The 27671-nt window shown below is 49.2% G+C and overlaps 1 protein-coding gene across 1 annotated transcript; it reads left to right on the forward strand.

Moving 5' to 3' along the window:
* The first annotated feature begins 3604 nt into the window (after positions 1-3604).
* On the forward strand, positions 3605-26800 carry LOC137431430 (uncharacterized). The gene is made up of 4 exons (XM_078782018.1): positions 3605-3784; positions 11885-11945; positions 22167-22212; positions 25812-26800. The coding sequence occupies exons 3-4, from the start codon at positions 22170-22172 to the stop codon at positions 26075-26077; spliced, it is 309 nt and encodes a 102-aa protein (XP_078638144.1). The 5' UTR covers positions 3605-3784; positions 11885-11945; positions 22167-22169; the 3' UTR covers positions 26078-26800.
* Positions 26801-27671: the final 871 nt, after the last annotated feature.

Below are 27671 nucleotides of genomic sequence, written 5' to 3' on the forward strand. Positions count from 1 at the left end.
TATCGACGCATAAGGGAGAACGCTATTGAAAATTGGGTCACCACGTCAAAATCCAAGATGGCTACCTTGCGTCTTCCACTTTGTCAACTCACATCACTTCACTGACAGGGGACCGAGGCGTAACGCTTGTTTATTCCTTGATGATGCTCAAGAAATTTCATCTTGATCGGATGAAGTTTTGTACTTGTCGAATTATGACGTCATAATGGAGGCACCTATGACATCATCATTAACATATTTTAATTCCCCATGGAGAGTTCTTTACAATGAGCCATGTCTCAATTTTTTCTATTCAGCACTTTCAGAGATATAGAGGTGCAAATTTTTTTCGATTTTTCCAAGATGGCGGCCGAACCACGTGACCGATGACATCATCATATTTTTTTTCTCCACCAGTTTATGCCTTCATGTCGCTCAAGAAATTGCATCTTGATTGGATGAAGTTTTGTACTTGTCGAATTATCGAATTATGACGTCATAATGGAGGCCTTGGGCCGAGAGAGTTAAAAATTGGGCACAGTCTATTCCAGGGAAGACAAATATGTGTGTAAAGTTTGGCGATTCTATGTGCAACGGTGTAGACGTAGTACTGCGCACAAACAGACAGACAAACAGATGAAAAATCGGTCAGAGACCGACGACTTGCCGGAATGTATTTTTATCAGCCATTTTGGACAAATATGGCGGCCGAACCATGTGACCGATGATGTCATCATTATTTGTTTTCTAAACTAATTTATTCCTTGATGATGCTTATGAAATTTCATCTTGATCGGATGAAGTTTTGTACTTGGCGAATTATGATGTCATAATGGAGGCACCTATGACATCATCATTAACATATTTTATTCCCAATGGAGAGTTCTTTACAATGAGCCATGTCTCAATTTTTTCTATTCAGCACTTTCGGAGATATAGAGGTGCAAACTTTTTCGGTTTTTCCAAGATGGCGGCCGATTCACATGACCGATGACATCATCATTTTTTTTTTCTCCACCAGTTTATGCCGTCATGTCGCTTAAGAAATTGCATCTTGATTGGAGGAAGTTTTGTACTTGTCGAATTATCAAATTAAGACGTCATAACAGAGGCCTTGGGCCGAGAGAGTTAAACATTGGGCACATTCTATTCCAGGGCAAGACAAATATGTGTGTAAAGTTTGGCGATTCTACGTGCAACGGTGTAGACGTAGTGCTGCGCACAGACAAACAGACAGACAAACCAACCAATCAACATACTTGCCGGAATCTTTTCCGGCAAGTAACAAACAGACAAACCAACCAATCAACATACTTGCCGGAATCTTTTCCTGGCATGTAACAAACAAACAACGGGAGTGAAAACTGGGTACTCCCTTTCAGTGTGCGTCATTACCGGGTCCCCTTCGGTGCCCGGCAATGACGTCATGCAACACCTGGAGATGGCATCGGAAAGGAGCGGTGTACAACAACAAGAAACTGATTATGTCTACGATGTCTCCTCTCCTTCCTGCAGAATGAAGAATCGACATGTTTAATAGTTTCATTGCCAACAAAAACTGTCTTCCTTGCCTCATTCAAACTTATCTCTATTGCTGCAGTTTCACCCCTGTCTGAATTCACTGCACCTTCAGCACCGCCTGCACTTGCTACGCTCTCACCACCGCATGCACTTGCTGCACCCTCACCATCACCTGCACTTGTTTCTCCCTCACCACCGCCTGCACTTGCTGCTCCCTCACCACCGCCTGCACTCGCTTCGCCCTCACCACCACCTGCACTTGCTGCTCCCTCACCACCACCTGCACTTGCTGCTCCCTCACCACTGCCTGCACTCACTTCGCCCTCACCACCACCTGCACTTGCTGCTCCCTCACCACTGCCTGCACTCACTTCGCCCTCACCACCACCTGCACTTGCTGCAATCTCACCATCACTTGCAGCTCCCTCACCACCACCTGCACATGCTGCGCCCTCACCACCACCTGCACTTGCTGTGCTCTCACCACTGCCTGCACTTGCTGTGCCCTCACCACCATCTGCACTTGCTGCTCCCTCACCACCACCTGCACTTGCTGCTCCCTCACCACCACCTGCACTTGCTGCGCTCTCACCACCGCCTGCACTTGCTGCGCCCTCACCTCCACCTGCACTTTCTGCTCCCTCACCACCTGCACTTATTGTGCATTCACCACCACCTGCACTTGCTGCACCCTCACCACCACCTGCACTTGCTGCGCCATCACCACCACCTGCACTTGCTGCTCCCTCACCACTGCCTGCACTTGCTGCGCCCTCACCTCCACCTGCACTTTCTGCTCCCTCACCACCACCTGCACTTATTGTGCATTCACCACCACCTGCACTTGCTGCACCCTCACCACCACCTGCACTTGCTGCGCCCTCACCACCACCTGCACTTGCTGCGCCCTCACCACCGCCTGCACTTGCTGCGCTCTCTCCACCACCTGCACTTGCTGCACTCTCACCACCGTTTGCACTTGCTGCGGATTGGTTGTTTTGGTTGTTAACCATAACCTGGTACCCAAGTGGACTCGTTGTGCTCACGTCGGGCTACCAAACGGACCTTTCCAGCCTGGGCGACTCCCCTGCCCGCACAATGCGCTCACGTTCCCCAGAGATATTTTACCCACATCGCGCTCACGTTTTAGAGTTCAATCCCTTAAAAATTGAGGCAAAGGAGAGGGGAATGGAAAGGTCCGGCTGTGAAAATTGGGATGGGGCGGACGTGATATATATTTTAAAAGAATTGTCGACCTTTGCAGGTCACTCACTGCCCTGCTTGCCAGGAGGCACCCGTGGCAGGTGGGAGGAGTGCGGAGCGTGGTTAGGGGTGGGGATGGGTGATTGGTGCATCGCGCTCTCGCCGCAGTCTCCTCCCACTTAAAGGAGCACCTGTCATCAAATAAAATGTGGATCACTGGAAACGCAAGACAAAAAGGGTTGGGGGGAGGGGGCAGAGGGAGGGGGCAGGTGAGGTTTAAAGGACGATTTTAATATCTGGGCTGGGTCCCTCTACTACCTGCGTCTGTTTAATCATCGATTTGTTCCGCAAACTCGCTCGCTGAGCATCACGTTGGCATGTGCTCAGGTAGAAGACGCATCTCCTTAGGGGGAGCAGGAAGAGGTCAGGAAAAGGAAACTTAAGATGCTACGTTGTTGGAGCTCAGAGAACGTCGTCTCCTCTCCTGGTGAGCGTCGTGAGCCGTCAATTTCATCTTCCACCAAGACGCCATTAATTGCTCTTTCTGGTCATTATTACGTCATAGAGTCCACTACGAGGAAAACCTCAACATAGCAACGTTAGCAGAATTGCGAACCGATTTGCAGCTCATTCAATCCCGTTTCTATTTCCCCCCAATTAGTACAGTATTTGCATCATCATGGTGATTTTGCACCATGGGGGCTTTGCTGCTATTTGGAGCCGTTTCCAGCTTGGGAAGTTCTTATTAACAAAATGTTGATTTGTATTGCCTTGTTATACCATTATAGTAATGTGGTTATAATTGGTTAACTTTTCTCTTTCTCTCTCTCTCTCCCTCACTCTCACTCTCACTCTCACTCTCACTCTCCTCCCCCTTCTCCGTTTCCAATCCCGCACTGCAGATCGAGGCTACATCGGTTTCCACTATCTGCCTTGTCTTTCTCTCGCTCTCTCCCTCTCCTTCTGTGTCCGCTCGCCTCCCATGGCAGACAACTCAGAACAGGAAAATTTCAGCCCAAAGAAGCTCCAGTTCTCGTTACCTGTACTCCAGCCCCGCCTGGACCCACGTTCGCTGGAGCAGGTACAGTATAAGTTGTTCCAAATCGCTGGAATTTCCTCAACTGTCTCCCTCGTTAACTTCCCAACCCTTTATGTGTCTTAATATTAATCACATTTACCATAATATCTACCATAATTACGATTATATATGTATATATATATAATTAATCACATTTGCCACAACATCTACCACGTTTACCATAACTCTCACGTCTACTTTTACAATAAAAAAAAAAAAAAACAATTCCCTTTTTAAGGCCATTTTCCCTGCTAGAGCGGGGGTGAGCCTTGCGGGCCCCATGATAATCATCATGGTTCCCTTTTTGAGGCAATGTTTTTATGACCAGATGCCCTTCCTGCCACCAACCCTTTAGTCGCTTCTTCCGACATGCAGGGACATGGTGCACCTATTCTAAACCTGGGCACACACCGGCACATTCATCCCAGCAAGCTGGTACTCAATTTGCCGACCTCGGAAGGATGACAGGCTGAGTCAACCCCCCCCCCCCCCCCCAATTCAACGATCGACCAAGATTCAAACTCAGGATCCTCGGATCCCAAGCCAGCACCCTAACCGCTAAGCCAACACCAGGCTGCTACTTTTACAATATCTACCATAGTATCTACCATGTTTAGTCATTTACCGTAATATCTACATTTCCCATATCTACCACATTTACCGTAATATCGACATTTACAATACCTACCACATCTACCAATATATCTACATTTACCATATCTACCACATTTACCAATATATCTACATTTACCATATCTACCACATTTACCAATACATCTTCATTGACAATAATATCTACAACGTTCACCGTAATAGCTACATTCACCATACCTACCACGTTTACCAATATACCTACCTTTACCATACCTGCCATGTTTACCGTAATATCTACATTTCCCATATCTACCACATTTACCGTTATATATATACATTTACCACAATATGTACCATGTTCAGTTGTTTACCGAAATATCTACATTTACCTTATCTACAACACTTACCATAATATCTATATTCACCATACCTACCACATTTACCAATATATCTACATTTACCTACCTACCACATTTATGTAATATGTATATTGTTGTAGCGGTTGCTGCTGAGCATACACAATCGCCTTACACCTGCCGAAGACGCAACCAGGGAGCGATCACTGTACCGGGCTCGCCCAGGCCGCCCGGACATGCCCAGACGCGCCTTTCCCGGGCATGCCTGGACTCGCCTTTCCCGGGCTCGCCCAGGCCGCCCGGGCACGCCCGGTCTCGCCTTTCCCGGGCATGCCCAGACTCGCCTTTCCCAGGCTCGCCCGGGCACGCCCGGTCTCACCTTTCCCGGGCATGTCCAGACTCGCCTTTCCCAGGCTCGCCCAGGCCGCCCGGGGACGCCCAGTCTCGCCTTTCCCGGGCATGTCCAGACTCGCCTTACCGGGCTCGCCCAGGCCGCCCGGGCACGCCCAGTCTCGCCTTTCCCGGGCAAACGCTCCGGCATACGTGTTTGATTGCATATATATATATATATTGCTGCCCGATAAACGGACTTTTCAGAGTACCCGAGTTTTGGTTTTGCTCAATAAAGAAACTCGGACGAATTCCCGTCTTTTGTCGCGTCAATCCTTTCGACTCGCGTAGGAGCACAGCTCCTTCACTGGTGACCCCCGACATGGACACGGCAGTTGCCCTTAAACTGCCTACCTTCTGGGAGGCTCACGCGGCGGTTTGGTTCGCCCAGGCGGACTCCCAGTTTGCCCTGCGAGGCATTACCGCCGACGACACCCGCTTCCACCATGTGGTAGCGGCACTCGGCTCCGCCAACGCGGCCCGCGCCCTGGGCCTCCTCCAGCACCCGCCAGCCGCTGACAAGTATGGTGCGATCAAGACGCTCCTCCTCGACGCATTCGCCCTCTCACCGGCAGAACGCGCACGACGCCTGCTCGACCTGCCCGAGCTCGGCGACACGCGCCCGTCCGAGCGAATGGACTACATGCTCTCGCTGCTCGGTGAGCACTCCCCGGATTTTCTTTTTCGAGAGCTGTTCCTCCGCCAGCTGCCTAGCCAGGTACACTTCGCCCTGGCAGGCACGCAGATCACGGATCCCTGCGCCCTCGCCAGGGAAGCCGACAAGATCTCCTCGGCAGGCCAGCACATCGGGGCGGCTACCTGGAGCCCGCCGCCGTCCGAGGCGACGCCCATGGCGCCCGAGCGCCCGGTGCGGTTGGAGGCCGAACTGCCGGTGCAACTGGCGGCCGCCACACCGCGCCGACCGCTTCCAACACGACGGCCGGGGCCTCCACCTGACCAGGCATGGTGTTATTACCACGCCAGGTTCAGACACAAGGCTCGGACATGCCGACCCCTGTGCACTTTTGGCAAGTCGGGAAACGGCCGGGCCGGCGTTCATTACCAGCCATGAGCGCCGGCCACTCAGGCAACTTGCTTTTCATCAAGGACAAAGCGTCCGGGCGGCGTTTCCTTTGTGACACCGGCGCCCAACTGAGCGTCATATCCGCCTCCGAGCAGGACAGGCAGACCGCCGTTTGCGGCCCCTCCTTGGTCGCCGCCAACGGATCGGCCATCCGCACCTTCGGCCCGCGCAACGTCACCCTCTGCTTCGACAGCCAGCGCTTTCATTGGACCTTTGTGACGGCGAGCGTGCCCATGGCTTTGCTAGGCGCCGACTTCCTCTGCGCGCACGGGCTGCTGGTCGACGTCAAACGGCGTCGTTTAATCAACGCCGAAACCTTCAGCTCCCTGGTATGCACATTGAGCAGCTCCGCGCCGACCGAACTAGCATGCGCCCTCCCGGCGGCGAACGAGTTCGCTCGCCTGCTCGCAGAGTTCCCGGCCCTCACGCGGCCGACGTTTTCGGCCGTCGCAGTGAGACATGGTATCGAGCACCACATACCAACTACGGGCCCGCCGGTCTACGCCAGAGCCCGCCGCCTCGACCCGGCCAAGCTCGCCGTGGCAAAGGCCGAGTTCGACGCGTTGGAGCACCTCGGCATCGTGCGGCGCTCCGATAGCGCGTGGGCCTCGCCACTGCACATCGTGCCAAAGCCGGGGGGCTGCTGGCACCCATGTGGCGACTACCGCAACCTCAACGACGTTACCACCCCTGACAGGTATCCGGTCCCGCACATCCAGGACTTTTCCGCCCGTTTGGCGGGGCGGGTCATTTTCTCGAAAATTGACTTAATACGGGGATACCACCAGGTACCTGTCAGGCCGGCCGACGTCCCAAAAACGGCCGTCATCACGCCGTTCGGCCTGTTCGAATTCCTGAGGATGCCGTTTGGCCTCAAGAACGTGGCCCAGGCGTTCCAGCGCTTGATGGACGGCGTGCTGCGCGACATGCCGTTCCTCTTCGTCTACCTGGACGACATCCTCGTCGCCAGCATGTCCCAGGCCGAGCACCTCCTCCACCTCCGAACACTGTTCGGGCGCCTCAGCGAGCACGGCTTAATCGTCAACCCGGCCAAATGCCACTTCGGCACGACGGCAGTTGACTTTTTGGGCCACCACATCACCAGGAATGGGGCCGTGCCGCTGCCAACCAAGGTTGAGCCCATCACCGAGTTCCCGCGTCCCCGCTCCATCAAGGCCCTGCAGGAGTTCCTCGGCATGGTGAATTTCTACCACCGTTTCATGCCCCGCGCTGCTCAGCTCATGCGGCCCCTTTACGAAGCCCTCCGGGGCAAGCCGGCCAAGCATGACGTCGTCTGGTCCGCAGCCATGGACGCGGCATTCACAGGCGCGAAGCTGGCGCTCGCCGACGCAACTCTGCTTGCTCACCCGGTGCTCGACGCTCCCATCGCCCTCACTACGGATGCCTCCGAGTACGCAGTGGGCGCCGTACATGAACAATGGGTGAACGGGGTTTGGCAGCCACTCGCTTTTTTTAGCCGGCAACTCCGGCCGAACGAGCTAAAATATAGCACATTTGACCGCGAGCTCCTCGGTCTATACCTGGACGTTCGCCATTTCCGCCACCTCCTGGAGGGCCGCCTGTTCACGGCTTTCGTCGACCACAAGCCGTTGGTTTACGCGATGGCCAAAGTCACGGAGCCGTGGTCGGCCCGCCAGCAGCGCCACCTCTCCGCCGTGTCGGAGTTTACCACGGAGATCCGGCACGTCGCCGGAAAAGACAACGCCGTGGCCGACTGCCTTTTTCGGGCCAGCGCGAACGCGGTCCACCTTGGCGTGGACTTCGCGCTTATGGCGGCCGACCAGACCACCGACACCACGGTGGCGGACACGGCCCTCCGGCCCTCCGGGTGGCGGACACGGGCCTCCGCCTGGCCGACGTCCCTTTCGCGGACACTGTCCTGCTCTGCCACGTCTCCCAAGGCCAGCCTCGCCCCGTCGTGCCCGTTACCTGGCAGCGCCGCGTTTTCGCCTCCCTCCACGGCCTTTCCTACCCGGGCCGGAAAGCTTCCCAGAAGCTGGTGTCGGCGCGTTTCGTCTGGCACGGACTTCGACGGGACGTCCGCGATTGGGCCAACGCCTGCACGGCCTGCCAGCGGGCCAAGGTCCACAGCCACACCCAGGCCCCGCTAGCACCTTTCACCGTGCCCGAACGGCGTTTCGACCACGTCAACGTGGACCTGGTGGGCCCCCTTCCCCCCATCACGAGGTTTCACACACCTACTCACCATGGTGGACAGGACCACCAGGTGGCCGGAGGCCGTTCCCCTCGTTTCCACCACCACCGCCGACATGGCGCAGGCTTTCATCGCCACCTGGGTCGCCCGTTTCGGCGCACCGGCGGACATCTCTTCGGACCGCGGTCCGCAGTTCACCTCCGAGCTGTGGGGCGCGGTCACCCGCAACCTGGGGGTCAAGCTCCACCGTACCACGGCCTACCACCCCCAAGCCAATGGGTTGTGTGAGCGTTTTCACCGCTCCGTGAAGGCCGCGCTCATGGCCGGCCTTCAGGACGGCGGTTGGGCCGACCGGCTGCCGTGGGTCCTTTTGGGCCTCCGCAGGGCCCCCAAGGAGGACCTCCAGGCGTCCACTGCCGAGCTCGTCTACGGCCAGCCGCTACGTATACGCGTCCTGGGCGAGTTCGTGCCCGACGCTACCAGTCCCTGGTCCACAGCTCGCCAGCCCTCGGACCTCCAGGAGGCCGCCCGACGGTTTGCCCCCGTGCCAACGTCCCGCCACGGTGGCCCCCAGTCCTACATCCCCCCAGCGCTTCGCACAGCGGAGTACGTTTTTGTGCGTCATGACGCACACCGGGGGCCACTCCGGCCGCCGTATGACGGGCCCTTCCGGGTCCTGCGACGGGACGATAAGTCTTTCGTCGTCGACGTCGGCGGCAGGTCGGACCGGATTTCGGTGGACCGCCTCAAGCCGGTGCACATGGATGTAGACCAACCACCATGGCTGGCCCTTCCTCCGCTGCGAGGCCGCCCCCCGTCCACGGTTCCCCCCGCTCGACCACCCACCACCACACCGGACCCCCCCCCCCCCACGACCCTCCAGGGGTCGCTTCGGCCGGGTCATCAGGACCCCCCCTTAAATTGACCCTGCCGGGGGCAAGTCGATTCTGCGGGGGCGCGTGTAGCGGTTGCCGCTGAACATACACAATCGCCTTACACCTGCCGAAGACGCAACCAGGGAGCGATCACTGTACCGGGCTCGCCCAGGCCGCCCGGACATTCCCAGACGCGCCTTTCCCGGGCATGCCCAGACTCGCCTTTCCCGGGCTCGCCCAGGCCGCCCGGGCACGCCCGGTCTCGCCTTTCCCGGGCATGTCCAGACTCGCCTTTCCCGGGCTCGCCCAGGCCGCCCGGGCACGCCCGGTCTCGCCTTTCCCAGGCATGTCCAGACTCGCCTTTCCCGGGGTCGCCCAGGCCGCCCGGGCACGCCCAGTCTCGCCTTTCCCGGGCAAACGCTCCGGCATGACGTGTTTGATTGCATATATATATATTGCTGCCCGATAAACGGGCTTTTCAGAGTACCCGAGTTTTGGTTTTGCTCAATAAAGAAACTCGGACGAATTCCCGTCTTTTGTCGCGTCAATCCTTTCGACTCGCGTAGGAGCACAGCTCCTTCATTGTTATGTTTGTAGGGGGTAGGCAGTGATTACCTTAGAACCAGGTAGAATGTATAGATTAGTGTGCTCAGATTGTCATGAAGAAGAAGAACCACCTCGATGTACTATAAGTAGGGACTTTGTATTGGATTGGACTGTCGGGTTAAGTTTGTATCTTCGTCCGCATTACGAGGAGTGGGGTATGTTAATTAGCTCAGGGATTATGGGTAATTTATCCCTTGTTTGTCATTACCTCTGTAATTTATTTCCTATGTCCCTTTTGGCACCACACCATAGACACATAGTGTTACGTGGTCCTTCCGGTGACTACCTGGTCTCGGTGACCCCCGGACCGTGAGAGGAACACCGCCAGAAAGATTTATTATGTATGCGCTTTCGTAACGCAATCAATATGAATTCCAACCAAGAAAAAACCCCACACCAAGGATCCGGAATAATCAATGATATATTCCCCGAGCAATCAACCATCAACAATCCACAATCAACAATCAATCCCCGAGATGATTAAGATGGCCATTTTACATACGTGTGTCCCCTTTCCCCACTCCCGACCCCTTGGGTACTCACGACCCCTTTGGTCTCTGTCCCTCACAATGTCTCTGGGCCCCTCCTGACCAAGATGATGGTCGGCTTCGCCGCACACGGGCGGTTGAACGAACCCCGGGCGGACGTGCTTCCACCGGGCACGTACCGTACCGGGAACCACGGCTGCAGCACACCCCTCCTGGCCAAGCGAAGTGGGCAAAGCAAGCGCCGCTTGCAACGCGCGCGAGGCCCCAAAGTGCGACCCGTACGCGTCCTTGTAGACGGTGCGGTGAACTGTGCCGGACGCTGGGTCCGTGCACGGACCCACGGCAACTTGACGTGTCAAAAGGGTAGTTACACGTCCCGGTAACTCCTCTCGCCAGACGGGCTTGGGAACACAGCTTTTCCACGCTGCTCAATCTCGATCCCCACTCTCCTCGGAGCTGGGCGAGGAAGAAGAAGAATCGTCGCTTCTCCCGGACCTCGTGTCTTTTTTCTTCCGTTTCCGGTCTCCTTTTTCCCAGAAGGGCTCCTGACCCTTTAATCACAACAACCCTTAATCGACTACACATTGATAAGCAAGGACCTGAATAGTAATTCACATACATTCACATAAATATGTAACACATAGCCAAGTCACGCAGTCGCCCGCATTTAAACTCGTAACAGACATCTTTCCACGTTCAACGTAACAGACATCTTTCCACATTTACCGTAACAGAAATCTTTCCATATTCACTGTTGCAGACATCTTCCGCATTCACCGTACGTAAGTGACATCTTGCACATTCCCCATAATATATGACACATTCACTGTAACATCTTGCACGTTTACCATAATGTCTAAAACCTGCCCTGGGGAGAGAGGTGGAAGTGGGGAAGGGCAAGGGGAGTAGGGGAGAGAGGGGAATGAGTGTGGGAGAGACAGCAGAGAGGGGGAAAGACAGGGGTTGGGGGAGAGAAAGAGTGGGAGAAGGGGAGGAAAAGAGAGGAGGGGGATACTTTTGCTAGCTTTTCCCGTCCGGTCCGTCACTTGGGATGGGACTGGGTACTCTTCCTCATGATTTATTAACAACTGATCTGTACATTCGTCTCCTCTCGAGTCCACAAGTGACCACATCACGTGCAGTGTAAAAATCACTGCTGTGTGAACTACATTAGCGAATTAAAGCATTCCACGTGTAATGAGGACAGTGCATGTTGAGACGAAGCTGTAATATGACGTCACAATAACTACGATAAAACAGCTAGTAATTTAAACAACTTGTTTGTCATTCTCATAACCATTGATATTTTCTACTCTCACTAAACCTCCCTCACCCAACGACAATAACTATTTTTCACCCATTCATAATTTTCTCTATCCCTGACTCCTCCCCAGATCCGTAACTGTACAATACTAAAACAACTCTTCCTTATCACGATTCCCCCTACCCAAACTTTACTTTCCTGTAATTAATTGGCGTGCTGTGTCGTGTGCTGTGATGTCGGATAAGTTGGATACCTGCACTGACCCCTCAGATACGCCGAAGGAGACCGACACCAGCTACTCTCGTGCTGCTCAGTGACCTATCGTCACCAGGTGCGCTCTGGGGTTCCTTGTGTGCTTACTCTGCCATATCTAGTATCTAATAATATCTTGTCTTATAATCCCACCTACATTTCCAGTATCTGTATGCATTTTGAGTCCTATATATTACTAGTTGTGTTTATATGAAATGATATTGATAACGTACCATAACATGCTCCGTCTTCCTTCTTATACCTCTGCTGGCAGAGGAGGATTCCCAAGATGTAAGTTGATGATATTTTCAATAATTCATTCACAAATTGCGCATGAACAGACTAAAACAATACAACTCACTTTTGTGTTAACGTTCCGTTTCACCTCGAACTGATCACTGTATGAAGACAAACCACATTATGAACCCGAACAACACCAAAGGGCAAATGTTCAAAAGGTAACCCAAAACAATCACTCATGTCGAATCTCTTCGGGCACCTTCGGGAGGATCATGGAGTGCCAGACTCCACGATCCTCCATACAGACCTGATTTCTGCAATTTTGATTTTTTGGAGACCCAAAACGGCACCCATTCAATATTCAGCAATTTTGAGGATAATACTGCATAATCAACTACTACTCATACAACAACTTATCTAACCGGGCCCAATTACACACACTTTTTTGTGAGGTCAGCTTGTGTCAGATGCTTTTTTTTGGATTGGATTCCCAACCCGACGACTATAAACTATCGGTTTGTTTGTTTTTGGTTTATATATTGTTATGAATTTGGGGTAGGGGGGAATATCTAGATCCAAGTAGATCTGCATAGGTAGGTGCTCCGATGATCGTGATAGAAGAACCATCTCGATGTACAGTAAGTCAGGGACCTGTAGCCCGGATGTCGGATAAGTTGGATATTTGTCCCTGTTATTAGGGGGCGGGGCATGCTAATTATTTCAGGGATTATGGGTAAAATTCCCTTGTATGTCATCCCCATTGTCGCTATCCCGTTGTCCCTTTTGGCACCGCACCATAGACACTTAGCTAGGCCCTTAGCTGCACACATTAATTAACCCCCCCACCCCAATTACAATGACTGACGATAAAACTGACCGGAAGAAACAAGCAGGAAGTGGCCGCATACAACGTCGCCATGGAGAGGCAAACATCGTGCAAGGCAGGCAATAGCCACGCCCAGGAGGACTCTTGATTGACAGGGGGGAGGGGCGAACAAAGAGCAGAGCGCCGATTGACAGGGTAAGGAAGAGCTCGTGATTGGCCACCGACCAATGACACCAAAGGCGCAAGTCGCTCGGCCAATCAGTGAGGAGGGCACAAGGCACTGCCAGCAAGCTACGCGGGGATTGGTAGGGAGGACGAGACGGCCAGTAAAACGTCTCGCTGGCGAACATTTTCTCTCTCTCGTTCTGGCTTCCTCCCTGTCTGGACCTTCTTCTGCCCCCTTGCCTTCTTGCGCTTGGACCCTTTGTGCGCATGGATCTCCTGCCTGCCCTAAACTTCCCTTGCGGTCGGCGAACACCGCTGCTGTGCGACGGACATTGGAGAGGTGTTGGGGCGCTGTCGAGTTTCCTCTCCTGGTGCCTACGTGCGAGTGCTGTGTGGCGTGGGACGGACCGAGCCGCGGGGCCGGTGTTCGTGCCAGCAGACAGACCGTGCGCTTCGCGCCAACCGGAGCGCGTTGGTCGATGGAGCTGCACAACCTGACGGTTCCTGACTGAACCACAAAGATAAGACGCGCATTCACCACACAACGGTTTCTTTATTTAGCCTCCCCATCTGTGTGTATTTGAAATCTGTGCAGGGACGTCCCGATATAGGGGTTTAGTGATTTATCGGCACGGTTCTTTTGTTCTCGGAGTCCGGCAATAAAGCCACATTTACTTTTTGTACATAAACTCCGTTTCGTGTGACTTAATTGATTTCAGGTTGAAGACGCCTGCGACCGTGAAGGTAAGTCGGAATTCTCCCCCAACCTCCTTCTCGTGTATGATCCGCCATCAATTGGAAACGCCTCAAAGTAAGCTCAAATCCATCCGTGGACGCTCTGTCTTAACTGAGCGTCCGCACGACAATATATAATAGCAAAAGTATCCGGCGTTGCTGGGTAACAATGAGTCGCTTCCTGACGGGATATGAATGAGGGGAGGAGGAGAGGAGAGGAGGGAGGAGGAGGGGAAGGGAAGGGGAGGGGGAGGAGAGAGAGGGAAGGGGGAGGAAGTGGAGGGATGGGTGGAGGAAGGAAGGGGGAGGGAGGAAAGGGGAAGGGGTGAGGAGGGGGGCAAGGGGAGGAATGGAGGAGGGGGGAATGGAGGGGGGGGGGGAGAGGGGAAGGGAGGGAGGGAAATGGTGAGGAGAAGGGAAGGGAGGGGGAAGGAAATGGAGTGGATTGGGAGGGGGAGGGTGGATGGAGGGGGGAGGAGAGAAGGGAGGGTGGAGGGGGGAAGGGGAAGGGAGAGGGGAGGGGAAAGGAGGAGGGGGTGAATGGAGGGGGAAAGGGGGAAGGGGAAGGGTGGGAGGGAAATGGTTAGGAGAAGGAAAGGGAGGGGGAAGGGAGAGGGGGGGGGAAGGAGGAGGTGGTGAATGGAGGGGGAAGGGGAAGGGTGGGAGGGAAATGGTGAGGAGAAGGAAAGGGAGCGGAGTGGAGTGGGAGGGGGAGAGAGAGGAGGGAGGGGGAGAGAGAGGAGGTAGGGTGGAGGGGAGAGAGAGAAATTAGGGAGGAGAGAAGAAGGGAGGATGGAGGGGGAAAGGGGGAGAGAGAGGAGGGAGGGGTGAGGAGGAGTGGGGGAGGTAAGGAGGGGGAGGGGCAGGGAGGAGACAAAGAAGGGAAAGAGGTTGGAGGGAGGAAGTGGGGGGTGGGGGCGAGAGAGTGACTATATAATCGCACAAAAATGTGAGTCAATGAAAAAAATGGGTACGTGAAAACAAAAAGGCAGCTCTGTCTAATGTAAAGCTATGGCTTGCAAAAGCAAGCGTTCACCAAGTGGTGTTTCACCTAGTTAAGCATATTCAAAAAGGGTGTTCTAACAAAGCCAAACTTCCCTGGCCTTGTGACTAATTAATTAAGTACACAGGCATTTCTCACTTCATTTGTAGAGCGGCTTAAGCACTCCAACAAAATGGGTGATAAGGAACAGCTGGCTTGGCAAGCGATAGCAAGTTGATTGCTTCTGGTTGAAATGGCCGAGGAATTTAAAAAAACAGATCGACTTGAAGCAGCAAATCATGTGGAAACCACTGAGAGCAGACAAATTCAATAAAAGGGTGTTATAACACACCCAAACCTCCCCGGTCTTGCGACTAAAAACAAAAAGGGAGCTCTGTCTACTGTATCGCCATGGCTTGCAAAAGCAGCCTGAAAAGCGTTCACCAATCACTATATATGGTAAATTTTGTCAGATTTCACTCCAGATTTGGACATTATTTCGTCTACAGCATACAATCCTCATATCCGAATCCAGATTTTTATGATTTGCTTCAATTATGTAATGATAATCGTTTTTCCAAGGCAAGGCCACGGAGGTATATAATATGGAGAGCCAATTGGCCACCTCGCAGCATTAGCCGCCGTGAAGCCACCGGAAATAGTCTGGCGGCCATATTGGGAAGCCGATCGTAAGCCTGTCAAAGCAAAGGCGTGGCGCACTGATGATGCAGCTGGAGCGAATTTTAGGACCGCCGACTATTTAATTAATATAGAATACTAATATTTGAACTGATATTCGGGCTCAGAATCCCGTTCTTTAAGGAAATGGTGTTCATTAAGTTTGAAGTTGGTTCTAGACGCATTTTTCCTGGGGAATCCAATGGTTTAGAGCTTGTTTGAAAAAAAAGTGCCCAAAATTACCGCTCGGTGTTCTTTATCGTTCTTCTCATGACCCAATCACCCACTAGTAGGAATAAGAATCCTGACATGTTACACCCCTGTTTAACTCCTGTCTTCACCTTGAACCATTCTGTTGTTTCACCTTGGTCGACGACCGCACATTGAAAGTCTTGGTAAAGGGCTTTTACAAGGTTCACTAATTTTCCAGGTATGCTGTATTTCTTCATTATGACCCAGACTTTCTCTGGGCAAGGAGTCGAAAGCTTTCTAGAAATCTATAAAATTGAGGTACATCGTCGTTTGCCATTCTTTGGCTTGTTATATAATATTCCTCAATATAAAGATCTGATTTGTTGTCATGTTATATGATGTTACTTAATTCAGTCATTATATTGTAACTAAGATGTGTATGTTTCTATTACCGAGATGTTAGAAACCATGCAGATATAATGATAACCAGAGTTTATTCTACACTGACATGGGTCAGCAACACATCAACAGTGAGTCAGTCACATAAATGACATGAAACGCTGTCATGTAGTTAACCCACACAATTCACAGTTAACCCACAAAACACACCCACACCATGTAGAGATGAGGTCGCTCTTATATTTCAGCTTGCTCTGGTGTTGCCTCACTGGTGAGCAAACAGGACCAGTTTGCAATATTTTTTCCTGATGCGCTCTTCCTTCATGTCATCATCGAGTGTTCTCACAACATGATGGAAACGTATCTTGCTGTATGATTGTGATACAGAATGTATTAAAGCAAACACATGGTTGCTGTCTGCCTCACAGTCAAACATGTGCCGATCCAAGGAAGCAAATGTAGACCGACCGACCTCAGAAAGGACAGAAGTGGAAATTGCCACTCTTATCCCACTTTCACGAGGCATTTTGCCATTGCTTACAGCCAGGAGCCTCTTGACACAGCGTTCAGTCGCCTCACAGACACGAACAACACTGTGCGAGGGAACTATGAGGCCACCCCTGTTCTTGGTAACAATCAGGCTGTACATTGGTGTGGTTTGCCATTCTTCGTTGTTACTGGTCAATGCAGAAAGACATTGGCTACACTTCAGAGTCTTCCTCACCATCCTCACCACATAGCCGGCAATATAGCCAACACATGACTCTGTAAAGATGGAAAGTTGCTCAAAATTTGGAATATCCGCATAGTCGTGGTCCTCTTTTGCCGGCGATCTCAACTCCAGGTCGTATCGTCTGGCCACCAACATGTCGTGACTCTCGTCAGGCACAGCCTGCTTTGCAACGCACTTGAAGGAAGCCGCATTCAGGATTCTGGTTGAGTCCTGTGCAGAACAGTTCCCACTTGCAGACTTGATGTCATGTCGCATCAAGAGGCGCTTATATGCGGCAACAAACTGCCGGGCCGTTGGGTTATTCCCACTTCCACATGCAATGCGGACCGCTCCAAAGAAAAGTTCAATGTGGTCTTGGCTCATTTTGTACGTGAGCAGGTATCGCAGGGGAGATGAGGCAGGTTTGACATATGTGAAATACAAAATTTTGACACTCTCTATGCAGATCATGAAACCAATGAAGGGGGTTTTCAAACGCGTATTGGTCATAACTTGACCATTCATGTTTTTGATGTTGGACAAGTAACTGTAGGCAGTATCCAGGAATGGCAGGAAAAGTCCTTCTCGTGATGTCATGAGTGGTGCCTTGTAGTTTCGTGCCAATGGATTGCGAGAATTTAGAATGTCAAACAGTTTGTCCAATGTTTCAATGTATTGGCAGGTAGCCTCACTGCCCTGAAATTCTGATAGTTGCAAAGTGTCCCTGCAAAACCGAATTGCATCTGCCACACTAGTGCTCAATGTCTGAGCAGCTGTGTCCACCTTCATGACATTGCTCTTCCACTCGATGTGTTTCCGGGAGAGCTTATTTCCCAGACGCAAGCCTTCCCTCTTCTGCAGATCAAAGAGTGCCTGGATGTATTTCCACGCGATGACTTTTTTGTTGCCATCCTCCATCATTTTCATGGATCCAAGACAGTTTCTTGCAAGTTTAAGCATGTGACATGCATCGAGTACAACACAAATTTTCTTTTCGGGATTTGCTGGGTGGGGAAATGTTGGTTTCACATTCTGCGGCGTGATGTCGGCACCTAGCTCACGTAACATTGTCAAATGAGCGGACGGTCCATCGCAAGTTAAGGAAACCACCTCTGCACCGATATCATGCAATTTTAGTAGACATTGTGTCACCAAATTCGCCTGTTCCTTCCCCGACAATCCATTTATCATAAAGTATGCTACAGGCACTTTCCAACTGTCATTCAGTGCAACCAGCATGAAAACCAGTGCGTTGCTGGCCTGGGGAGCACTGTCATCTTGGACTCCGTTTCCGATGTCGACGTACCCCAATACCTTGTCCCCTAAAAAGTCAATTGCCTTCATGATGGCCATATCGTCTAACATCAGGCTACACAGTGTTCTCTTGCCAGTCTCCTTCTCTGCTTTAAACCGGCTCTCTAGTGCTTGGAATACAACTGCACTAAAACCAGGTGAACCATCAATTGCGCTGTACCATTTCCGGATTGTGGATGGACTTGGCAGTGCCAAGTCGAATGTCTCTCGAACATAGTCGTATCCTTTAGCAGAATAAAATTGAAGAGTGAGTGCGAAAGACAAAGACACAAGACACGAAAGTCAAACACGGACGCAGACACAATCGGCTTCCCAATATGGCCGCCAAGCAACTTCCGCTAGCTTCAGCCGACAGCCGTCATTGGCTCTCCAGTTTATTATATACCTCCGTGGGCAAGGCACGTTTGAGTCGGCCGAAACAAAATGGCGGCTTAAGAACCCAGTGAGGTGCATTGGCTGACCAAGATGGCGGGCCACCATATTGGTAAGACACCACATAGGGTTTTTTTATTTTGAGCACCTCGTTAATCATCTTCAAAAAGGGTGTTATAACACACCCAAGCACCGTTTTCATCCTTGCAATCTGTTGGAGGTCCAGCTGTATGCATGCAGAGTTTGGGGGCCATTAGGTTTCATGGTTTTGGAGTTATGGAGGGGACAGACGGACACTGCCTTTTATTACTAGTACCGACTGCAAAGCCGCAATGAGCCAGCGAAGCCAAAACCTCTTGCCACTATTTTACCCATCACCATGGCATCAGTAGGTTAGGTAGTTGGTAGTAGGTAGGTAGGTAGTTGGTAGTAGGTAGGTAGGTAGTTGGTAGTAGGTAGGTGTAGTAGGTACCGTACCTGGTAAGACTTGGTAAAAGAGAACAGCAGACAGTCCTCCCCAATACCTGCATACCTCTTGCCACTATTTTACCCATCACCATGGCATCAGTAGGTTAGGTAGTTGGTAGTAGGTAGGTAGGTAGTTGGTAGTAGGTAGGTGTAGTAGGTACCGTACATGGTAAGACTTGGTAAAAGAGAAGAGCAGACAGTCCTCCCCAATACCTGCATACCTCTTGCCACTATTTTACCCATCACCATGGCATCAGTAGGTTAGGTAGTTGGTAGTAGGTAGGTAGGTAGTAGGTAGGTGTAGTAGGTACCGTACCTGGTAAGACTTGGTAAAAGAGAAGAGCAGACAGTCCTTCCCGATGGCAATACCTGCATACAATACAATAAATGTCACAAGAAGCTTAAGGAAGTAACTATACGATGTGCTAGCTTAAGGCCTATTTTTAACTGGGCTTAATATACGTTTTCACAGTAAGTGTGTAGTCTTCTAACTTCAGTCGCTGTCAGGCGCCAGGGCTGGTTCTCTGACTCTCCGGGCACGGCAGCTTCGTCCACCAGAAGACGTTAGCTTGCAGTGATTAATTCGGTGAATTCCATCTCAACTTCGGATATTTCCGGCCGTGAAAAACTATCCGTATTTCTAAACTAAATATGTGAACCGCTTATACCGTATTTCTGGCCGTGAAAAACTATCCCATACGGCCGCGAGATTTCTAAAAAATAATTCTTCGTCAATTTTAGAATATTTGACGCCGTTTTCACCCTCCGAAACGCGTAATAAGCTTTAAAAAAAATATTTTTCCAAATGCTCGAATCTCATTGGTTCTGGTGTTTGATGACGATTTTCGTTGAAGATAACGAGGTTGGTCTTAACGTATTTTAATTACTAACTAGGGCATGCCCGTACGTGGGTGCCCGTTCCTTGCCAAAAAAAAAAAAAAACGCTACCCGTACGCTCTACCCCGCCCGTACGCCCGTACGCCCGTAAACAAAAAAAACAACGCTCTTCGCTTCCGCCCTTCGCTCTGGGAGAAATAATGCGCATAAGAAATCGAGAAATTATTATTTTCTCCGGAAGAAATCGAATTACGAACCGTAATGGCGCACGCGCTCGGCTCGGCTCGCAACAACGCGTTCTGTGATTGGCTGCCGGAAGTGAAGTCTTCACTGTCCGGAAGGTCGCAAATCGCAGTTACGATGAATCGCAAATTAGTTTTATTTAGTTTTAAAACATAGTTTAACGGCAACATAGTTTTCCAACGTGAAATAAATGAATACGTTCTCAAATGTGCCGTCCGAGGCAGAGTCTGTTCGCCACGTTCGGCACACGTGATAGCTCGCTGCTCTCTGATTGGTTGAATCGTTTTTTGGACATAGCTCGGTAACTACTTGTCCGATTAATATGAAACCTTGAAAAGGCACATCCTCGGGTCCCCAGCAATATACCTGGCAAGTTTAAAGTATATCGGACCCGTGGTTGTCGAGAAACAGCGGTCACAGACATACATACATACATACATACATACATACATACATACATACATACACACAGAGATTACTGGAATTATAGATAGATGAGAGGTTTCATTAGATTATGAAACAAAGAACGACGGGTGAAACAAGCTCCTATTGAACTTTTTCGCAATTGTTTTATGCAAACTTCCGCATCCGGTCGATGGCTGTCTCCAGAACTCCATCCAGTGAGCGCTTTCATTTTAGACATATTTTTGCAAATGCTCGACTCTCATTGGGTCCGGTGTTTGGTGACGCGTTTTGTTGAAGACAACCAGGCCCGTGCGGGCCGATGTTGGTCTTAAATTATTTTATTAATACATCGGAGGTGCATAAGATTGTGAATCAAACGACGACGGGTGAAAGAAACTCCTAATGAACGTTTTAAATTTGTTATGCATACTTCCGCCTCCGCAAGATGGCTGCGCCCACTGCGCTTCGGATTCTCGAGCCAAGGCATTATCAGGTTTTCAACATAATACGTACTCGTTTATTGACAACACCGGCTTCGCCGGCTATTATAGATGGGCTAGGGCTCGTAATAGAGCTCACACACACACACACACACACACACACACACACACACACACACACACACAATACTGACAAGACAAACAACACGTAACAAAGCCACTGAGCTTGTCGTCACTAACGTCACTTCCCAGGATACTCTGGGTATCAGCGACGTCATAACAATGGCGCCGCCCTTCTCACCGTACTCAGCGGGGCATTTCCAGGGTGTTTGATGTTTTCTCAGGCATGTTTGTTTTCTCAGGTTTTCTCAGGTTTGATGTTTTCTCAGGTGTTACATCACAAAGTGTGCCCTCCCTCAGATAGACGTAAATGTATTAGCTCTTAAACAAGCCTCGACTTGGTATACAAAAAATAAAGCTGGGTACCCTGTCTCTGTCTGAGAGCATTATCCAGTGGACATTAAAGATCCGACAGTGTCTTTCGTGAAAAATAGGAGATTTATCTACTGCACTCTTAAATTCCAAATTCTTGTCCAAACCATCAGGTTATACTGCAACACTGACACAGCCATGCTCTTACAAATAATACAAGAAGTAGCCATGTGCTGAATACTCGTGAATAACAAAAGAGAAAACCACAGGTCTGAATTTAAAACTGAACGCACCACCAACTGAGCCTTGTAGCTGCCCAGCAAGCAAGGCTCACTTGGTGCTGCCTTCAATTTTGAATCTGGATCTTCCGAACTACAACCAAATTTTTGCACATGACACTAAAAGTTGTGAAAAGCCATTTATGCACCAAGCAACAGCTGCACAAATCCATTTCTACCTTATCATCTGTGGTGTACAAATTCATGTGGGCATACACTGTCCCACTTTTACACAACCTGTTGCACAAAACATCTTTTTTTTATCACGTGGGATGAAAGTGGGCCAGTGTATACCATTGAACATGTCACGTGCTGCTGTGTCATGGATAAAATGTACCCGTCCTATTCCATAACTGCATGCCTAGTCCTTTGATCAATAGCGAAACACCATTGGCCAATTTGTGATGGTACAGGGGGTCCAGATAAACTGTGTGACCATTCAGGGGGCAGAGGAACTCAGCCAATGAATGCAGGATGTCTTGTGTAGAAAAAAGTTGTACACAACTACAAATACTTTACTGTATATACATGATCACCAGTCTTTGTCGGTACCTTTACAATTGTCTCCTCCTTTCTCCACAGTCAATGAAGAGCAAACCACACACCTACCCTCCTCCAACATATAAAGGTACTCATTTAACAGGAAAGCTTTTATTTAATGAGCCTGGTGTTGGCTTGACGGTTAAGGTGTTGGCTTAAGATCTTAGGGTCCTGAGTTGGAGCCCCTGTCATGCTGTTGAAATTACATTAGGTGGGTTGACTCGGCCCACCTTCCGAGGTCGGCAAATTGAGTACCAGCTCTGGAAAATAAGCCACTTGAGTATCCTGCGGAGTGGTGACATGTCCAGGATTGTGCCCCATAGCCAATGAAACTGCCTGGGCAGCCATCTGTGCATCGTGGCACAAAAGGAATGGCTTTCATTTATTCTACGCCATTCCTTAATTTGCTCTTCGGAATGGTTGAATGGATCTTGAAAAATATTTGAAGACTGATTTATTTCAAGACACTAATTTGGTCCATAACTTTTGAATGGTTTATCCAATTGAGGCGAGTAAATTATTGTACCGAGGTTGTCCTTTAGTTTCTTGTGAGCTTTACAAGGTGTACCATTGACTTTATGAGTGAAGGTTAGTCCTTTCTCAATTTTCTTGATAAGGTGACAAGGTTTCAGGCAAGGTGACAGAGGGCATGAACAGATAGTGAAGTAGTGGGGCAACAGTTGGACACAATAAGCAAAATCATGAACAAACGTTAAAAGAGGAGTGGGAGAGGAGGGGAGGAAACACAGTAACCTGCAAGTAACAGGATTAGCTTTGGAAGGGTTAATTGGGCTAGAAAAGATTGTGGGTAGGAATGGGGTATAACGTGATATAGTGGCGCACCGCGTCCTTCAAGACTGGGTGGGAAGAGTGCAATTGAACTGACTACAGGAGGCATTTTCAAAAACAGGAGGAAAGAGGAAAAAAAGGATTAACATCAACTGAAAGTCTGGATTTAGGAAGCTCAACTAGCAGGGGTTTACTGGAAGAACACGTGCATCCCGGAAGAGCTGGGATGGTCAGAGGGTTGAGAAAGCAGATTAAATAAGCCTGGAGGAGAGGTGGTAAAAGTAGGGGCATCTGGCCTGTCTGTGATGTGACAGCAACAGACCTTGTACTTAGAGTTCATTGCAGAGGCCAATTATGTTGAGAACTTTAGATTCCACTGGATCCAGCACAGACATGTGATTTTGGGGGCACATTACACAAGCATAGTACAAAACCATATCCTCTTAATTACTGGGCTGTTAGCTGACTGCCAATTATAAACTAAAGTCATGGAATCCATCATCACAGTTGACATGAAATCCTTCCTTTTATCCAACGGCCTGATCTCACACCATCCATTTGGATTCAGACTAGGTCACTTCACCCTGGAGATGCTGCTTTTGGTCTACCAACAATGGATGGAGGCCCTCAACATCAGACACAAGATGAGGGCCATCTTTCTGGACATATCTCGAGCAACTGACACAGTCTGGCATTCAGCCATGCTCTCCAAACGGTATCTGAGGCCACCACCTCTCATGGCTTACTGACTTCCTCCACACTCGTAGTCAGCATGCGGCTCTCAATGGGATCCTCTAATCTTCTTTCCCTGTTGAGGCTGGAATGCCACAAGGCAGTGACTTTGGCCCAGTTCTGTTCCTAATCTTCAACAATATTTCCGATTCCCTTTAAAATTTCATCTCATCACTTTCTTGATGACTCCGTCATCTGCCATGACATTTGTCATCCTTCGGATAAGCAGGCAGCATGCTCTCTGTAAACCTCGATTTAAACAGGATCTAGTCCAAAACTTGGAATATGTCTATGAACCACTCTTTCTTTTCAAACGGACCATCTGACAAACCCTCCTATCTACTTCCTTAACAAGCCTCTTCAAGAAGTTGTCACTTACATTTTGGCATTCACCATCAGCCACACTAGTGTAAACACAATAATTAGTCAGTTAGTTATTTGAACGCCCGGATCTTCCTCGAGGGACTTCCAGTGGTTGCATTTTGAGCGCAAGGACGGGACGGAAGTGTGATCTTGAGGTGCTTGAACTCTTGGGGTGTGCTGTGCTCGCTTTGGAGTAATTGTTATGCTGTAAGGTTCTGGATTGAATGCATTGCCCTTGGACGAAACGCTCCTCCTGTTCCTATGGTTCATCTATTTTTATGTAACACCCACGAACATAAATCGGGTGTTATAATAGTTTTTGGGCAAACAACATATAGATCAGAATTTGTACCCGAAGTCAGCTGCTGACTGGGCATCCTTTGTCATGCAAAGACTTTACTTGGCATATTTGAACTTTTAGCAACTTGCAAGGGCTTCATCCGCAGTTCGATTGAATACTGCTCTCCCATTTGAGCTGGAAGCCCATCCTCACATCTTGCATCTCTGGATGGTGTGGAAACAAAGGTCCTCAGAATCATGGGAATCTTTCACGATGAGGCTGTCTCTGTACCTGTTACTCTCACATTGCGGACAGGTCAGTGGTCTCTCTGTCGTTTACCACCTCCTTTCTGGTCAAGCACCCTCTGCCCCTTCGGTGCTCCCACCCTGTTCCCTCCTCCCTTTGGAGGCTTAGAAATGTGGCTTGCCCACAGAAGAACATAGCTGATAGTGATGTCCAAAACTTTGAGCTTGCACCCAGTGTGCTCCGCTGTCCTTTGAAAATAGTCCTCCGTTGTGTCACTCTACCCCCCCCCCCCCTTTTCAATGTCTTTTTTGTTCTGGTCAGTTGTTTTCTAACTTTTCCACAAGCCACGACTTTGTGTATGAAGGAATAAAAAAATAGGAAGGATGAGACTTTACAGCAACGAGACTTTACTTATAATTGCAAATAAATTAACTGGTCTGTGATTGATCGGACCTGTTTATGTACCCTTCTTGTGAAAGGGAGTGGTTTGACTCACTCACTTTCTTGGAGTATTTCGGAATTTCTTAAAGACTAGTAAAAAGCCCGTAAAAAATGATGAGTTGGAACTGTTTATTCGACGGTGCAGCCTTGTGAGCGTGCCAAAGTCTGTGAAGCCTCGGCCTAGTGTCAGGTGTGCTTATATCTTCTTTATTTATTAGATATTATACAGATGTAAATGAACACTCAATTTACTCTGTGGGCATTGCACATCATGTGCAGCAAATTTCACCTCCCTGCACCTTGTATTTAATGTTATTTTAAAAAACGCTTCTGTACACCGCCCTTTCGGTTTGAAAGCCACCATCTACAATTCCAAAAAAGACAATTTTTATTTTATGGAAAATGTTTTTCAAGTTTGTTTTATCCTCAAAAATAGACCGTAGTACACACAAAAGTGGAATGAGTACACACGTTCGTTTTAAAAGATTGGTCTTTAAAACCTACCCTTATGAAGGGGGACAGACATCTGTACAAACACACAAACTAACATTGTGTTTTATATGGTGTATATCAAGGGAGTGACTGGTTGCATCATTTAAATGGGCATTCCATCGGAGGCAACTCTCATTGGGTCAATTGGTCAGGATATGTGATGATGGTCAAGGTGGTAAGGTTCAATTTCCTTTATGTAATATTAAATAAATAATTTTAAAAACTTTACATCTGTGCTTATTACTTGTGACATTTCGATGTACAATTAATTAAGAAGAGAACTTTGCCATGCAAATGATCTTGCCTCTAACATACTTCACACAGTGCAATGTTTTTGTACACAGAGCTCCAGAACTTATCATTCCGCTTCGAGACCCTGAACATCGAACACAGCAGCAGCTCATCCCCAGAAAGTGAGCAAAGCAATGGGACTCCTGCGCACCAATTCTCACCTGATGAGCAGAATTCATTAGTTGGCTGTCAGCAGCACACTGCCAAGGCCCTCGTAGCAAAGGTCGCCCAAGCACAGCGGGTGACACAGCAATCGGAACAGCCCCATGTCGGCGCAGCCAGCCAAAAGAGCACTTTAAAATCCGGGAAGGACCCCTGAGATGCAGTCCAGCCCACTGATGGCCTGGATGGATGCTTGCAGTGCACGACTGTCAATCTGGGTTACAATTAGACCTTTTTGGGGGAGATGCCCTCTTCATTGCCGCTGATTGCATTAGCGCTTCAAGGTGGCAATTAAAGCATGTAAACCGGTAATCCTCCACAACCATGGATATAAACTTAACAGCATGTAATAAATTATTATACAAATAATTGTTCACCATTCTCATGCTGCACATACATGTGACTGCATTTAACAAACGGGTAATGAGTTTTTGTTTTTGGACATTAATTTACCGTGCCTTTTATGAAATAAAAAGCTTTTCAATCACCCTTAATTTCTCAACAATTTAAATCTTGGAAATCAGTGATATTTTATAGCCCCAGATAATTCTGTTTTCAACCTTTTCGGAATTCCATTCGACTCGGTGAAAGCCAGACTTTAGTCCTTATGTCACTTATTGAGACCCTTGTGTTGTATTGGACAATGTGGTCGCACCTAAAATATTAAATCATTTATGTATAAAGAATTGGGGTGGGGGAGTGGGGTGGTGGAGGGAGAGATGTTTCTCTCAATATCGATAACCAAGGATACAGATATCCAAACTATGTGAGACACCCAGGTAAGAGTATATATTTATTCGCTATACATTGAATTGTATTATCCAAATCAATTCCATGCTCTTTTGCAATACATGAATAAAGATTTATATCTTCCAATGGAGTTACTTAATAATGTCTCAATATTCTCCATATAACAGGGATGTAAGTTCTTTTTCAGAGCCAATCAGATTTCCTTTTTATTCTCACATCATCTTCCTTATTCCGATTTATTTGAAATCATTTTCAGCAACCACTCAATGTTGATGATGATTTAAATGTTTGGATCTTGGTATGTTTAATGAGTACAGACCCATCAGCATCTCCAGGCAATTGAGGCTGAAGTCCCTTAATGTGGTCCTCCTCTTCATCCGCTCACCAAATTCCAAGTCTCAGCATTCTGTTCACCTTCAATAATTTCATCTGAATAATCACTTTCAATTCGATCCTTTCATATTCTTCAAAATGTCAAAACGACCACCATCTTGGGCGGTCTGTCATATCCACCCACTTTTTTTTTTCTCCGTCTACGTGCGGCCTTATTTATCGACTCTGTCCTAAGGTGTTGGTGTTTGTCTATGTCCTTCCCGTATCTGCATGTTCCTCGTGGTCCACCAGGAGTTGTTGATTTGTCTATCTTCCATCCCGTCATCGTTCTTCCATGACCCTCATCCTCTGCATTTATTTAAAATAATTTAAATGGTTCGGTGGATGTGTGGGATTATCCTTATCCCCTTATCCCTTGACTTGACTTGTATCTTCACTTACCCTTATCTTATCCCTTGACCCCATTATCCAAAGACAGCTATGCAATCCACACGCCGAGGAGCGATGTCTGTCCCAGAATAAAACGAGTCGAGTTTGTGCACTCTTTCTCCAGATGGGCAAAAATGTCTGAAAAAACCTCCCCACCCTCTCCCTAACTTCAGACAATAATTTTGTTCTTATTGCAACAGGCATTTTAAGGCCATTTTCCCTGCTAGAGCGGGGGTTAG

The sequence above is a fragment of the Myxine glutinosa genome, chromosome 7 (genome assembly GCF_964187855.1).
Source record: "Myxine glutinosa chromosome 7, kmMyxGlut1.1, whole genome shotgun sequence".
Lineage (NCBI taxonomy): Eukaryota > Metazoa > Chordata > Myxini > Myxiniformes > Myxinidae > Myxine > Myxine glutinosa.